The sequence below is a fragment of the Limulus polyphemus genome, unplaced genomic scaffold, assembly GCF_000517525.1.
Source record: "Limulus polyphemus unplaced genomic scaffold, Limulus_polyphemus-2.1.2 Scaffold750, whole genome shotgun sequence".
NCBI classification, from domain to species: Eukaryota; Metazoa; Arthropoda; class Merostomata; order Xiphosura; family Limulidae; genus Limulus; species Limulus polyphemus.
In genome coordinates, this window is record NW_013666360.1 from 75393 (window position 1) to 93031 (window position 17639).

A 17639-nucleotide genomic window follows, 5' to 3' on the forward strand; every position below is an offset into this window, starting at 1 on the left:
CCTTGAGTTCTAGGCATGTTGTAGCACAAGATAGTTAGTGTGCGGACCATTTTCATTTATATAGTGCTCTGTGAACACAAATTAGTTAGCATAAATCAGTTAAATGACGAAAAATTAGGTGCCTATTTATTTGTGACCACTCAGTGTATATATATATATATATACACACACACACACACACATACAGTGTTTAGAATAATTATAGAAACAATTAATAAAATGTGTGTAAAATGAAAATATTGTTGGATTGCTCCCCCTGTATTGTATGAAAATGAAGTGCACCAGAGTACAGTTACATGTTGATAGATTACACTGTGATTGGCTGTCATCCAACCAATCATATTATGCCACACCAGCATATTACCTATAAAAGTAAAATCAATCATACTTTTCTCAGCAGTATTGTAGTGAATTCATTCTTGGCTCCTTGAACAGATATGACACATAACAGTGAGTAGATGGGTAACATAAAAATAAGAGGTTTGCTCTGTTTAAACTACATACAAAATACTAGTGCACTATATAACTGATTCTCTTTTGTATTTCCTGTAATAATATATTACACTAATGATAAATTGATATTGATTATTCAGTTGCAGTTACTAATTATTTGTGACTTGTATATGTTTCACTTGTGTGTTTCCACAATAATTACCAATAGTGTATATATACTAAAATACAGATGAGCTTTCCATGTGTTAATTAGCTTTATAATGTGCAGCATACATTTCAATTACATATTAGTCAATTTATCTAACTTATTCAAAACTATACTTCAATAAATGATGATGCAAGAGGTAGAGAAATATTTTTTCATTGTTTGTTTACAACATGTAAAATAATTCTTTATGCTTTAACACACATAGTAGGGCTTACAATTAACTTGTTTTTTAGTGAGCCAGCCAGGCCCCCAAAACATGCAGTTTTAGGGGCCAATGAAATAGCTCATTGTAAAATGTACTCTATTGTGGAGGTTATTAATTAAATAGTGGATGTTATGTAAATTGAAAGGAAACCAAAGATATCAACATATCTCAGTTTATTCTGTTGTGAACTCTTTTTTTCATGAAAGAAAACACAAGTCAGACCACTTAAATGATTATTATTTCATATATCATCTTTAATTTCTCTCTAAAGCATAGTATAACAGTAGCTTTTTGTTCCCCTTTAAAGTAGTGTCCTTTCCTAATCAAAATAAATAATGAAGGAAAATCTTTGCATCACTGCCAGTGTAATCTATTCTTGTTCCCATATAACCCATTACCATCTAGCTAACACATATTTGTCAATAAAATGCCAAACACTTTTGATGGAGAGATGGAAAAATCATACAATTTACATCACCACTAACTTTATAGCAATTAGTTCTTTCATATTCTGAAACAGCTGTTAATTAGTTGTTCATGAATTTGAGTTTGTAATAAGCAAAATCCTCAAATTAGCAACATATGAAAAACATGCAAATAGCTCTAAAATGGCTTAGGTGGTGATGAGTTAAACTTAAATTAGTGTCCTTTCCTAATCAAAATAAATAATGAAAGAATTTCTTTTTTTGATCATCTACATTTTGTAGATATCACCACATTGTTGTTGCAAAAGGACTTTTTACTTGCAAGTAAGAGTTTATCCATGACAGACTAGTGTTGCCAAAAGATATTCAATTAAAGTTGTGGAGAGCATGGCATGAAAGTCATCCAAAGCTAAAAATTTTCTTAAATGAAGAGAACCAAACGTTGATGATCCGAAAAAAAATTTAACAGAAAAAAAGGTAATGGGGCCGTGAGTATGGAGAGGATGGAATTAACAACAGAATCCTGAAAACTTATCCAATGAAATCAAAACCCACTTAGTAACAATTTATAATTTATCATTACTATCAGGATATTACCCATCTATTTGAAAATCAGCTATTATTAAGGTAATCCTCAAGAAAAATAATAACTAATCCTGGCAGCTACAGACCAGTTAGTGTGCTAAACCTCTTAGTAAGATGATGGAGAAATTAATCACGAACCTGTTAAACTCTTACCTAGTAACCAACAATATTATTAACAACATACAGAGTTCAGGCAGAAAACATAGACAAACCACTGACTACCTCGTTAGACTTACCAAAACCATTTATTATAGTTCAACAGAAAGAATACAACCATAACTACCTTTCTAGATGTCCATAAAGCTTTTGATTTGGTATGGCACAATGGTCTTTGCTATAGACTAATCGACAGTCACATACCGATCCCTATTTTAAGCTGGATATCTAGCTTTCTTACTGACACAACAGCTAAAGTTAATATCAACAATGCAACCTCCTGGCCCTTCATGTTCAAAGCCGGTGTACCCCAAGAGTCAATGTTAAGATGAAAATTACACAACCTCTTTGTCAATGATATCCCATTCCATTTCTTAAACCATACACTTGAGTCTCAATATGCAAAATTTAAAGTCCAATTATCACTCAATGCAGTATCAGATTGGTGCAACAAGTGGCGTGAAGCTCTCAACCCATCCAAATCCCAAGCTATATAGCCTTTTTTTAAGAAAAGTAGATAAATGTAGGAAAAGCTTCATAATCTCCCGTTAACCCTTAATAATTCAGGCACTGATCAGGTAGAATATTCTGCACCTGATCAGTGAAAGTGGGTTTTCTTGGGGTACTCCCATTTTTACCACAGCAAAATTATTTCCATTGGATCTTAAGATTCCCCGCCCTGAGAAGGACTGCTCCAATTCATATTCTATATTCAAAATATAGATTACATTGTTATTTATTAATTCAACCAAAGCTATTTAATTATTTGCCATTAGTTTTAATAAGTTGAAGCCCATTTAACCCATTCCCAAGGAGTGGATCTAACTGTGCATATTACGATATTTTACCGAGTTATTTTCAAAATCTAATTAATCTTCTTTTTGATTATGTTATAACAATTAGTTTCATATAAAATCATAGCTAATTATCCATATTTTAATAGTATACAAGTTTTAAGTTCTTAATTTCATAAGGCAATATTTTAAAAAATCCTGAATTTCCCCTAGTTTGAGAAATGTGACATATTTTTTCTAGGCATCCTCTCTTCTCTATTTTATTTACCCCTGCAGTAAGTATGAAACTTAACATAAATTACTCGCTATAAAATTGTCATTACTCAAACAAAATATAATTTTTATAGCTTTCAATTTTGTTTGGTTACAGAGCCATCAGATAGAAAATCAGACCCCACTTGCCACACCCACCTGTCACATCGTCTATTTCAGGATTTGTTAATAATCTCTTACGTTTAATTGTATATTATGTATAACCAATAGAAAGCTAAGGTTTTCATCTATCAAGTGGTACTTTATTTTTGTTTTTCATGTTTTTTGTTTATTTATTATTATAAAAGTAACTAAAATGTAAAATTAAGGACCTCTTTAGGTTATTTAAGGTCAGATTAGGTAAAATAAATAATAATAATATAATAAAAATGTTTCATGAGCATGCATATGAGGAGCTCAAACTCAAAGTAGACCATGATTAATGTAACTTGATAGTGTAACGTGAGCGTCACATTCTCCAAGTGATTTACAACTTATAATGGCATTAATAGTAGTTGTTAGTTGTTCAAAGGACAATCACAGAGCAACAAAACAATAGAATTTAAGTATAAATTGATGTATACTGTTACGAGTTTAATGCTACTTAGGATAAACGAATGTAATTTCATGTTACAATCATGGTACAGTCTCGGTTCCTTCACTCTTCACACCTGCAGTCTGCTTCGTCATTGTCAACAGCCACCTTTTATATTAAAGCCTTCTTATACAGCAAGCAGGCTTTTTCAGTTTCAGCCTCTCTTTCTTTCAATTAAATTTGTTTCCTGTCTCCAGCTTCCACTGTCTTGGTTTATCCTTGATGTTTATTATGAGGTGTCAACTCTCCTTGTTTACCTTATTAATTAACCATACTTATGAACCAGTCTCTCATGCATCAACAACATTAAGCTCCACATTATTTCATCAAAGCTCTCAAAAATCTTAAAACTTACTTTCTTTGCAGTTTTCATGAGTGGGACGAATAGATAATTACAGTTTCTGACTGCCCCTGGTTACCTTTCAGGCACCTTCTGGACTTTAAAATTTTCAAACCAAAATACTTACAATGCTTATTAGGCATGATAGGCTATGCATGCTGTATACGTCGTACATCAGCGCAGCTAGCACATGTCTTTGAGCTAAATATTCATTGCACGGGTATTCATAGTGACGACATTTGTGGACTGTACATGACTGAAGAGTGTTCCTAAATTTGTGAATGTCATAAATTTGGGTTTGTCATAACTTCTGTTTAGTTAAGAAACCGTCAATTTATGTGGAGCCAAACTTTTAATGGCTCTTTTGATTTTAAGGGGGTCACACAGGCTACCTAGCTGACACTTTTTAGTGGCCCACCAACATATTTGGGGGCCATTGGCTCCTGGACACCCACTAATTTTAAGCCCTGCATAAGTATAGACTTTTGTAATTCAAAATTCTCTTTCTAATTGAGTGATGGTGAAAATGTTGATTGTGTTGTATTAAAACTATTTTGGATCCTCACTCTGTTATTACAGTCCATGTTACCACATTCAGTCACGTTCTGTCTGATGATAGTGCATCTTTACAGTATCCCTGTAGTGTAGTTTCCAGGACAGAAAACTCTGTCATAAGGCTATCATGTCCAAAGCACATCACTCCTACTTACATGATTTATTTCTAGTATATGAGGAAGATGGTTTTCCAGCTATCATTTCAACAGTCTGATGACATAGAAGTCCATAGGACAAAGTAACTGATATGTCTTTGTATAGAATAAGATGAATACTCATTTCATTCTACAGTTACTTGGGGGATGTGATGGTTGAATGGATATGTCATAGAACCAACTTGTGTACATGTGACTTGTGTCATTTTTTATATGGAAATCTGTCTTGATTGTCTTGTACTTAGATGGCTTTTGCCATTGACCTTTGTGTTTATGGATTCTCACATATTAAAAGATAATGCATTTTGCTTATCCAAGCTGGTGTATGACTTGTTGTATGCCTATTTCTGGATGAAGCTGATGTTCCAAATTATTCATATTATTATGTTTTCTATTTCCATTAAGTATAAGGGACATACTTGTCATGGAAATTCTAAATCTGTGATCTGAACATATATTGTATGAATAGCTTGAGATGGAATGGGCTGTTACATACCCACTACCAAGAGTGATAATTGTTTGGTGGCATCATGCTACCTATGAAACTTCAAGCAATGGTAAAATATAATTTTGATACATGTCATTCTACTGCAACTTTATACTGGTTGTGGTTATCATGTGATATGCTGATTTGCATTTTCAAGATCATTTTAATGTAACATACTCAACATTTCATAAAATACAATATACGATGCAATACATTGTAACTTTTTTATAATTATTACTGAAAATAGTAGTAATAAAATTATAATTACCCATGACTTTTTAACTCATCCCAGTTAATAACGTTAATTAATTAGTGCATTTCATTATATCTATCTGGACAGTTGGAATGTAAAATCATTAATTCATTTTTCCAAAATGAATTTAGAAGATGATAAGAATTTATTTTGTTGCCTCAAATACAGCGTCTAAGTTTTTATAAAGAAACAGTAATTTCTGCACTAGTATTTTAAATTTGATTACATTATTTTCATTTTTTAAAATTAATGGTAAGTCCTCAATAGGTCAGCAGTGAGTTCACAGACTTACAATGCTAAAATTTTGGGTTTGATTCCTTGTGGTGGACAGAGTGCACCTATTATGTAGCCCATTATATAATTTTGCACTAAAAAACAGTCAAAAAAACAAAAATGTTTGTTAATGGTAAAGCATTAAATATATATGGTGCTAAATAACAAAATGTTTGTGCATTATCTTGTTTAATTCCTGGAATTATATATTTTAGACCCTGCATTCTAATGGAATAAGCTTTTTTTTAAATCTATACATAACTTATTCTTTGAAAATACCAATAGTCTATATAAATTGATAAATACTTCACAGAAGAATATGTAATAAAATATATATATTTTCACTGCTTCATTTTTATCTTTCTATAATATATTTTTTATAATGTTATTCTGTATCTAAACAATTTATGGACTTACAATCCTAAAATCCAGGGTTCAATTCCATTTGGTAGACAGAGTATAGATAGCCTATTATGTAGTTTTGCACTAAAACAAATTAACGGTAAAACATTAAATATGTATGGCACTAAATAACAAAATATTTGTGCATTATCATCTTTATTGACTATTGGATTTGTGTAATTTAGATCCTGCATTCTATACAAATAAATATCTTACAAGAAGACAATGTAATATATTTTTCAAATTGTTTCATTTTTTATCATTCTATATTTTTATAATGTTATTCTGTATTGAAACAATTAGATTTAACATAGCTGATAAGTCCTGCACTAAACAAATCAAAATTCCATACTGAATAACTGATTGTATCCATGAGAAATAAAAAAATTCTTAACAACTGAATATTTAATAGTTTTTGTCAAATGATAAATTTTGGTCAATATAAATTGTAGTGTATTAACCAAGTTCTTAATATGTTGTTCCTAAATCAAATTTCTAACACTTTGTGAACATTTCCAACTAATATCTTTTACTCACCTATTCTCATGAATATATATTTCTTTTAATAATATTAATAAATTAATTGGCTTATATAAAACACTTTACAATTATTTCTAAACCAGTATTCATCTGATATTTTTTGTAATTCTTCTATTTTAGCATAGCAAAACTTAACACTGCATCATCAGCAAACATAATAATTTTACAATTTAACTATAGATCACTTATATACATATATTATAATTAATATTGGGCAAAGTACAGAATTTTGTCTAACACCGTACATCATTATTATCTTAACACTAAAAGTATTATATATATTTTTATTATCTGTGTTCTTTTTAATTTTAATTTAATACCTCTTATGCCTAAATTTCCATTTTGTCTAATAATCTTTTTGTGTTACTGTATAAAATGCCTTCTCTAAATCCAAGAAAACACTCAAGTGTATTTTATCATTATCTAAGAACTTATAAATATTATGTATGAAATGTAATAGAGCATGTTCAGGGTTTACCCTTCTCTAAAAACTTACTGATTTTTAGAGAAAAAGTTTTATTTAACCTACTTTTAACTATTTTTTCTAATAGTCTAGAAAATACTAATAACAACAAAATTAGTCATTAATTTACATAATTATTCCTGTCTCTATTTTTGTAAGGCAGAATTATTTTTTCCTAGATTCTCTGTAAAAAGTACTTGTTGTAAAAGATAAGATATAAATATTTACCCTTGTTTCTATGATACAAGTTTACTTTTTATTTTTACAATACTCACTAATATTCCATTATACCCTTGACTTTTTCAATATTTAAGACTCGTAATTATGGTTTTCACTTCCTCATTACATCCAGGAAAAAAATTATGTTCTGGCATATTTTTCTATCTTATTTTTATTTTTTGAATGTTATCTACTTATTGTTTTGCATAAAAACCTATTTATCCTCATTAGTTCTTGTATTCTTAATTAGAATTGAAGAAAATTTAGTAGATTTGAATAAATACTTGTGCTTCTTGCTAATTTTATGGTAAGATTGAGATGTTTCCGATACTGTACATTACCTCCTCTCACATAAATAGCTATTCTCGTTCAGTGCTGCCCTCTATATGCAAAATGTTTTTTGCATGCCATAAGCATGGAATTCAGATATACCATACGATCAACATGGTTCAACTGCATCGTGCATGTAAATCATCATGCAACAACCCTCTCCAATAGAAGTGCAACACACCCTCCTGATGCATGTGACTCCCTATATTCGATTCTACCAAACTATCACTTCTTGTTTGGCAGTGCTTGTGTCAAGACGTTTTTTATTGTGTTCTTCAATCATGTTTTTTCTTTAAACTTAGTGCATTTTCTTTTGCAATTCATTCTGAAGTAGAATTGTTCTTTTCAATTTTAAAACAGTTTGTGAACTTAAAGATAATTTACTCTTTCCCAGTTTCATTTCTTTATTCTTATACTGTTGTTTTTGATCATTCATTGTTAACAGTGAATTCCAAAGTCCATGTTATCATTTCGGAGGTAATACCATCTATCAGCACGTTTACACAGGTTGCAGGTGGTCTCTCAATCCTCTCATTTTCCAGTGGCTATGTCTTTGGTGAGGTACTCCTAACCTGGATGCATTTGCCACACCCGTCAGTACCAAATTACCTCTGTTTTCATATCTGGCTCCTCATCTATTTGCACTGGCTGTCAATGCATTCAATCAGGATTGGACAAAGAAATACCTTTATGTATATCCTCTCATCTTTCTTGTTCCCAGGATGATTTTAATCATCTGTGCCACTTTGTGTCAGGTCATTCTGATTGCTACTTACTGGTTGGCACAACCGTGGCTGCTTCAGCTCCAATTAGCTTCACCATTACTTCTTCCTCTTACTACATCCCTTTAACATAAACCTCAGTCACTGGCATTTCATCCAGCCCTTCATGCCTGGTTTTTATCTGGTCCTTGGCAAGGAGTTCTGGATTGTCCTGGTGAGTCATTTCGTTTTTAGCTCTTTCCCTTCCTCTGTGGATGTTTATCAATGTAACTGTAATGTTTTCTGCCTTTTGTGTTTGGGTCAGGGTTTTCACCTGCTCGACCCACTGTTCCTCTTCTTATGAATTTCCTCATTTGGCTGTTTAATCAGGGGTCTTCGGTCTCCTCTATTGCAATTTATCAGGCTGCCTTATTCCACAATTTCTATTTTTCCCATTACTGTACAGTTTTACCTCTCCTTATTTTTTGTTCCTTCTGGATTTGTTGTCCTTCTTGGATTGAGATGTCAATGTGGTTCTTCACTGCCTCACTTTGTCTCTGTTTGAATGACTATCCACCAGCTCATTGTTTCACCCCTCCTTTAAGACTCAATTCCTTCTGCTCTTGGCATGTGGATGTTGTAGGTCAGATTTATTTGCCATTGATGTTTCACGTACCCTCTTCACACCACATGTGTTTTCCTTTATCTGGATCGTTCTTTCCTTCCCAAAACTTCAGTGACTCATGAAGGTAATACTTCCTTCTCGCTGATTTCCCTTCCTCCATTTCCCACCTATATCCTCGATCTGATCCAGATAGACTACTATGTCCTGTACATGCCCTTCCTTGTTATATTGCCCACACAGCTTCCTTCTTTGGTGCTCATTCCCATCTCTTCATTACGTGACAGATTGCCACCATTTGTGACCTTTTTCTTTCTACCCTTACTAATTGGGTTCAGACCTTGATTGGTTTATGCTTCCTTGTCTTTTTCTTCCTGTAATTTTTACCAGGTGCCTTCTCATCAGATTAGGCACCTTACCTTTTCCCTGGCATCTCAACTTCGTCATCTCTTACAAGAAATTCTTCAATCGGGCATGTGGACCACACCACATACTCTCACTATCTGCATCGGACCACTGTTTCTTCATCGTAAGGTTACCAATGAAGACCTGTGGCCATTCTTCAGACATTGGTGAGACTGTGACTGGGAAAGTTATCTTTTGTATACCTCTTATTTTTCAGGAGCATTTCCCTTTTTTTTTCCTGTAAAAAACCCACTCTGTGGCGAGTGGTGCCTGGGTAAAGTATACCTCAAATAGTTAAATCTACACTTTCAGGCCATGTTGTCTTGATATTTATAATTTCCATGCCCATTCAATGCTCACTGTTGAGATGGGGTGTTCCACAAAATTGCTTGTAGGATTTTCCTTGCAATATTGACTTGCTTCATTAATATGCCCATTTCAGACCAGACTCACCCATGGACTTCATGGGTAAAGCAGAAGAGGATAGCTGCCCATCCCTGTCACTCCTTCGATTGAATAAATCAGGTATGGTCTGCTTTTCAAAATAGGGTTTTTGTGGTTACTACATTTTCTACCTCCTTTTTCTTCCAGTGGAGTATGGTAGTCCTTACCACTTTCCAGTTCCAAGCCGTTGGGGTGGTGGACCATGGAGGAATCCTCCTGAATGTGATATACAATACAAACAATGATGAAATCATTCAGTTGAGAGTAGGACAGTGGTGTTCTGCTAGTGTAGATGACAAGATGTCCTTCAGTCTGATGCTCCATCTCTGTACAGGTTTATCTGAGGGGATGCTGTAGCGTTGAAGTGAGCCATCTAAACTGCAGTTCACCCCTTCAATTGCAATCCCTCATCCTACCCCCACATGGATTTCAGTTCCCAGTGTCTGGGTTTTGGATTTAGAGCTGAACCAATTAACATAAGTCCTCACACATGTATTACAGGTGTCTCTGTTCCTTCCCTCAATTCTACTCTTGTTCACTCTACTTATATTGTGGGTTACAGTGGTGGTACTTGCAGATTAATAAAGTTCTTCTTCTTATGCTATCCCTCGATGATTTTCATATACCGAGGATGTTTTTGCACTAGAGGTGGCTCCTATCAGATTGGTTTTGAGTGGGATTGTTTATCTTACAGGGACATCTTTCTTATGCTGATTGTCTGGATGTTGGGTTCCCGGATTGATCAATCAATTTATCATATTGCTATCATGTGTCCCATTCACAGATCAGTGGTACGAGATTTCCCTCCAGTCTGCTGAACTTGAGGTGAAGACGGTATGATCCTTTTTCCTACCCCCACCAAGTGGCTAGGTTGTGAATTGCAGTTGACTTGTCACTGGTATGATCCTCTTTCCTACCCTCACATGGATGTTGGTTCTCGGTAGCTGGGTTTTGGATTGTAGTTGACTTACCGATGGTATGATCCTCATTCTACCCCGCATGGATGTGGGTTCCCAGCGGCTGAGTTTTGAATGCAGTTGACTTGCCGTGTATGGTCTGTTGCATTCTAGCCAATCAGCACCTAGGGGCACATCCTTTTTACTCTCACTCACGTTCATGTAATCTATGGGATTGAGATTCAGATATTGTGTGGTTTGGATCCCTATCTAACCATTGTTCTCTCTCTTTTGGATGCGCTTCTCCCATTTTCTGCCCATTTCTGCATCACCACCTCTTTCCACATTGGGCGAAGAGTATACCTGGTACAGAAGTGGTGTGGTCTTCCACATAAGATACTCTAATATGAGGATCTCCTCTTTTAGGGTGTTCTTCGGACACTTTGGAAGGATGCTTTATTCTTTCCCTTGTACTGGTCCCTCCTCCTATTCAATGTGGGATTATAGCTATTTATGTGAGAAGAGGTAATGTACATTTTTGTATGACTTTTATACAGTGGTGTACAGGTAGTCAAGCCAAGGTGTATTAGGTGCTATTCAGGTACTAAAGAGGTTGCATACCTTAATATTGTATTTCATTTAAATTTACATGTATGAATGAAATATAGAAAAAATACTAAACAGAGAAAGTAATCCATCCATGTATTTGTCTTAAAACTGTTTAACTGAAATTTTGCTTGTTGAGACATTGCTTGACATCATCCTTTTCTTAAAATCCTATAACATAGGTTTTTGTTACTATGATCACATCATTGCCTGTATATATATATTGTATAATATTTTTCTCCTAAAAATATTTTACACACACTTTCACTTTTTATATATTTTGTACTAAGAAAATTAATTTTGTATTTCTATGCAGAATCTCCTTTTTACAAATCAAAGTGATGAAGCAGAGATTAAGATAGTGGACTTTGGATTTGCTCGTCTAAAACCAATGACATGTGATCAACCAATGCAGTCACCCTGTTTCACCTTAAACTATGCTGCCCCTGAAGTTTTAAAACATGCAGTAGTGGCCTCTGCTGGAAGTGGAGATGGGTATGATGAATCTTGTGACTTGTGGAGCCTTGGAGTGATTTTGGTAAATTTGTATAATGGATCTTATTTGTCATTTGTACACTTAAATGTGAACTTTAAAAATATTTAAAGTAAAACCTTAATTAGTGACATGATTATATTATTTGATTGGCTCTTATTTCTATATTTTTTTAACTAATTAATATGACTTAATAAAAATTTTATTTTATAAGAAAGATTTTAACATTATTTTTGCTTTTGTAACTTTACTTGACTTGTTCAATTGTTGTATATGTTGATGCTGGTTATTTTTCTAATTATTTATGATTTATCTAATATGTTTAATAATGTGAGTTGTTCTGATGTGTTTGGTCAGTTAAATATCTGATTTATTACAGTAATGTCCACAGAACAATTAGTTTATTAATGGTTAATGTTGTGCTAGTTTATCTTATTTAGTGGTTTAAAAAGATTAGCTTAGTATTATTAATGCTTTTGCTGATATTATGCAATAATGGGCAGTTAGTGATGTTTTATAAGGTCAAATAAGAGGTTGATTTTAGTGTACTTAAAAATGGGATTATATAAAAATGATGTATTTCGAGCAACTTAAATTTTTGAAAGAGGATAAAGTAAAAGTTTTAATATATTACATGACATTTGCTGTCAAAAGCTAGTTAGCTCCAGCCAGTTTCAGTTTTTAGGTGTTTTCTGACTTAATTGCATTTGTTGAGCCCTGATTGCTGTTCAGCCTTGAGTTGTTGTTACAGTGTACTGATACCTGACTTGCAACATTTGCAGAAACACTTCCACAGGCTGAAAACAGAGACAGTAACTGGTTGTATGCTTGACAGTGTATCTTAGCTGTGGAGTGCAGAACCTTCCATATACACCAGACAATACAGACATGTTCCAAAATTAAGTTTTTTCAAGTTTATCTCATTTAGTGTTTGTTTCACATAACCAGCATGGGTTAATTTCACTAAGAGAAAAAAACACATTTGATGATTACCTGCCATTAGAACTTCTCAAATGACACTAACTTCCACTTCCTAACACAGGATCTGTATCTACTGTGGCTACTGGATGTTTATTGTCTGTGGAGGACTTGATGGCCATTGTTCAATGTATTGTGAATTCCTTCATGCACACTGGGCCTCCTCCTCACTTCCATTCATCTGATGTTCCTTCTCCGCAGTTTGAACATGATCAGGATGACGATGATTTTGATTGGCTAGTTCCCCCTCAGGGTTTGCTCTATGCACAACTTTATCTCTGAAGGAAAATCCTTGCCCTTCTGATCTCTTCTTTGACATTATTTGGCACATATGTTTTTCTTTCTCTTTTCCCTGTGTGTTTCGTTTCCTGCTGTGGTTTACTACATGAAACCATGTGCACTTGTTTCTTGAACATGTCTATCTTCCTGACTCTTTTGTCCTGACTTACAGCCATTATTCATTTTTGTTCCTTGGGTTCTAGTCTTTGGAATCTCTTTTTACCTGCTTGGAAGGTAGATCCCTTAACCTTTCATTCCCTTTCTAATGCATGATTTTCCTGCCTTCGTTTCTTCCCTTCTGCATTACTTATCATCTCTTCACCTTATATCTGATGCACTTAATTGTGCCGATTGCCCCATCCTCCAGATGTTTTCTTTGTTTCATCTATTAGGATTGAGTCTTCCAGTTTTCGGTTCTTTCTTTTGGCATTACATTTGCTTCTTATGTATTCATTCAAATCATGGGGGCATTTGTTTGCCATGTTCATGGTTTGAAGCTGAGGTTCCATTATTACAGGGATGATTGGCTTCTATCCACCCCTTCTTGTGAGAGGACTCATTCTTCTGTGGGAGGTGGTTTGACTAAACTGGTTTGTCAAGCCTTGCTAGACTTTTCTCATACCTTCCCAATATTTGATACATCTGATAGTGCCAATACCACAGTAATCATCCACTTGCTACCCTCGACCAGATCTTTCATCTCTTCACAGATGCTTCTTTGTCGAGCTGGGGTATGCCTTTGAACAACAACATGATTTCTGATGTGTAGGCTCCAGAGAAATGTTCATTCCACATCTGCACATTGGACATACTGTTTTGTGCTCATTTTTATCAAGTTCATTTAATGACTTGACATATGCCAGGACCTCTGAGTTTGGTGGCAGATCACCTTTCTTGGCCAGAGAGGATTCTATCTATGGAATGGTCTCTCCACCCTTAGGTTTGCTCTCACTTGGGTATGCCTCTCATTGATGTCTTCACCTCTTCTCTCAACACCAAACTTCCCCTCTTCTGGCCCCCATTTGTTCATCCTTTGGCCCTGGTAAACTGTGCTGTCAGTTAGGACTGGCCTCACCTTTTCATGTATGCCTACCCACCTGTTTGTCTTTTCCCATGCATTCTTGCTTTGACATGCAACACATCCTTCTTGATGTTGGTGGCATCTCATTTGGCAGCACAGCCCTGGTTTCTTCTGCTTTATCAATTGACATCCTGGCCCCTCTTCCTCTGCCACATTCCCACTTTCTCTTGCTAAAATCACATGTCTCTCTTTCACCCAGGAGTGTCGTCCCCTCATTTTTATATGTGGATTACCTGCAGGGCTGGCCTCATTTAATGTGTATTCTTTTGCTTATCCAATTCCTTTCATCCTTCAACTATATCCTTCTGTCAATGAAAGTGGGGGGGGATTTTCGATGTTGGTCCATCTGCCACTCCCTTCTTGTAGGCCATCATACTGTGACCCACCTTTCAGCCTTTTTCACATAGTTGTTGAACCAGAGATTGTCATTTTCTGCCACTTACCAGTTCCTAGCTGCTGGGATGGTGGACCTTAGAGAGTTGTCACTGACTGTGCAAAGCATAGTATGGTGAGAATTAGGGTGGTGGTGGTACTGTCTGTGTAGTGCAATTCACCCCTCAAACAGCTAGTGTAGGCCCACAAGTAATTATTGATTTTTTACAGGATAACAATTTGCAAATTTTGTTCAAGAAATACAAACAATAGATACAATATATCCTGAAAGCTTAGAATAGTGTTACTTACCTTGTTAGCAATGATTGAACTCTTTTCTTGAACAAAATCTGAAGCCTTTGAGAATGATGAATCAAAATATGTAGATATCTTCAATCAATCCTTGTAACTTAGGTTTTCATATTCTAGGCCTACTGCTTGATCATACAATAAAAAACATTGTGTTGGGCACAAGTCATGAGGGAGGAGTCTGGCTGACAGCTTTGTGAAAATGTGAAGTGAAGAGATTTTGTTAGCTGAGGCCTATCAATCGATTAGCATGACTAGGTCTAGCCTTGTTTAAACCTAGCACATTTGTATTGCAAACTGTATACAAATGTGCTAGGTCAGAGCAGGGCTACATCTAGTCACACTGTTGAGAGGAAAGCCAATCAATTCTCTTCACTCTACATTGCATGATAGGCTTACTCACATATTATTATAGTATCTATTATTATATCACTCAAAGTTTTATATAAGCTTTAAGAACTCGCTATGTATATACTTAAGACGGTATACATTGTGCAAAGTCAAGACTTTGTATGATGAGGTAGCAGTCAAAGTAGTTGTAGTAGGGGTGCTTTCTGTTACTCGCTTTTGACACCCAGATCTTATTGTCCTTCCAAATTGTTTCACATTACTAATCAATTGATGGTTATTAGCTGAACTAGTATCTTACTGGATGAAGTTGAAAGGTCACAGGTCAAAGTTGGAAGTGTTAATAACTCAAGAAATTGTTCTTCATATCAGCATTACAGTGGCTGTTGTAGTATAAACTACATCTGAGTTTATGTATTATTGCAAGAGTGACAGCAATTTTTTTTGCATTGCATTTCTCCATATAAAGTGCTAGTGCACCCTTTGAGACATATAAGGCACTCATGTGCCCTCCCCACCCACACTGTGTGTATTTTGTGTTATAGAAAATTTCAAACATTTTGTTTGGTTTAGTGTAAGAACATGGCACCATCTATGAATGTAGTTAATGTTAACTTACATCAAAGATAATAAATGCTCAATAACATTAATGGGGGTTAGAGGCGGTTGGGAACATTAGCATACATCTTATCCAAACTGACATCTCACAAAGTTTAGTTGAGATTGACCCAGCGACCCAGAAGTAGTTAGATAATGGACATACAGACAGACACACAGATTTTTGTGCTTTATATGTATATAGATAAGAAGAAAATTAAAATACATTATAAATTTTGAGTATGGATTGATGCAGCATGCAAAGGCTAAACAAAAATTGTGTTTTTGTTTTCTTGTTCTGAGAGTTGTGATATTTTTTGTCACCTATAATAACTAGATAGAATACAAGATAAGTAAGCTTACTGCTTGGTTTAATTGTTGGATATACAAGAATGTTTAGTGTAAGAGTTATTATTTAGTTCATTTAGTGATATAATATTTAATGATTATTTAGTTTTCATAACAAGAGTGTTAACAGTAATTATTTTAAAGGTGATAGTTTTGGCAAATTTTGTTACATAACTCAGTAAGAGTCGTACGTCGTGTGTGGTTCAATTGTTGTAGTATTGTTGATGCTAACTTACTCAAATCTTTGGTATTTTCTCATTACCCTAAGTGAGTATTGCTACATTATAGTGTCACTTACGTGGTTTATAGAAAGTTGAAGGCCTCAGTGAACAATATATATATATAGGTAACTAGCGAGTCAAGCTCAGTCAGAAAAAAAGTTAGAAAACGTGAAGTTGTAATTTGATGTCATATTACTCAAACCTTCTGTATTTTTCTCATTACCTCAAGTGAGTATTGTTACATCATAGCATCTAGTAGTTTGTAGGTCTCAGTTGGGTAATGTATATATTTATAGGCAATCAAGTGAGCTCAAGTTAATTAGTCAGGAAATGTTAATTTAGTGAATGTGAAGTTAGATTTGTGTGTTTGTTAGTTTAGTCATAACAGGCAATATCTGAAGAGAGTTTCACAGTTTAATAGAGATAAAGAGAATAGTTTGTCTTGTCAAAGGGTGTTCTAAAGTAATTGAACCAACCTGTGTGGACTTTGATGAAAAAGAGACAATTATTTAAAGTTCTGGATACAACTGTGGTAACCCATTTGGTAACATAAGTGAATTTATCTCAGATTGTGTAGTCAGAAACAGAGTAGAGAAAAATAATTTGTCTTGTCAATTAGATTCTAAAGTAATTGAATCAGCCTCTGTGGATTTTTGACAAGAAAAGATAATTATTTAGAATTTTAGATACAACTGTGATATTCAATAGTGTTGTTACATCTCCGTTTGTTAATTGATTTTTCCGTAACTTTGTTCCGACGAAATTTTAACGACACAAGTCTTTACTTAATAAAACTGGTTTATTCTTTCCGAATATAACTTTACCGATACACTCAACTTCAACAATCGCGCTAAACAAACGCTATAACAACGAACGTCAATAATACTTCTAAATGCAGTTCAATTACTCACTATCTACACAGACATTACCTTATATTACCACATCACGTTGTCACCCTCTTATCCCTATCTACCCTATCTAGTAAATACTAGAGCATTCATGAAGGAACAAGATAGTTCTAGAAACTAGAGGGCGCCACACCAGTCACGTGACCTCGATGATGCAACAGTGTAAAGGATTTTTGTACATACGTTTGATTTGTTTTGAAAATATTATTTTAAAACAAGTGGATTGAGTGCTGTCTGTTTATTGTTGGTATTTATCACCAAGTCACAGACACCTACTGTAAAAGAATCCCGGTCCATATTCAAAACCCTGACATTAATGACGTTCAGTGTTACTCAATACC

The 17639-nt window shown here is 34.4% G+C and overlaps 1 protein-coding gene across 1 annotated transcript in view; it reads left to right on the forward strand.

The window, feature by feature from the left end:
• The window catches only part of LOC106460317 (ribosomal protein S6 kinase alpha-5-like), a 72415-nt gene that overhangs the window by 48799 nt on the left and 5977 nt on the right, over positions 1-17639 (forward strand). The window contains exon 14 of the mRNA XM_022387013.1: positions 11681-11902. Coding sequence (XP_022242721.1) covers positions 11681-11902 — 222 coding nt within the window. The remainder of the gene's footprint in view (positions 1-11680; positions 11903-17639) is intronic.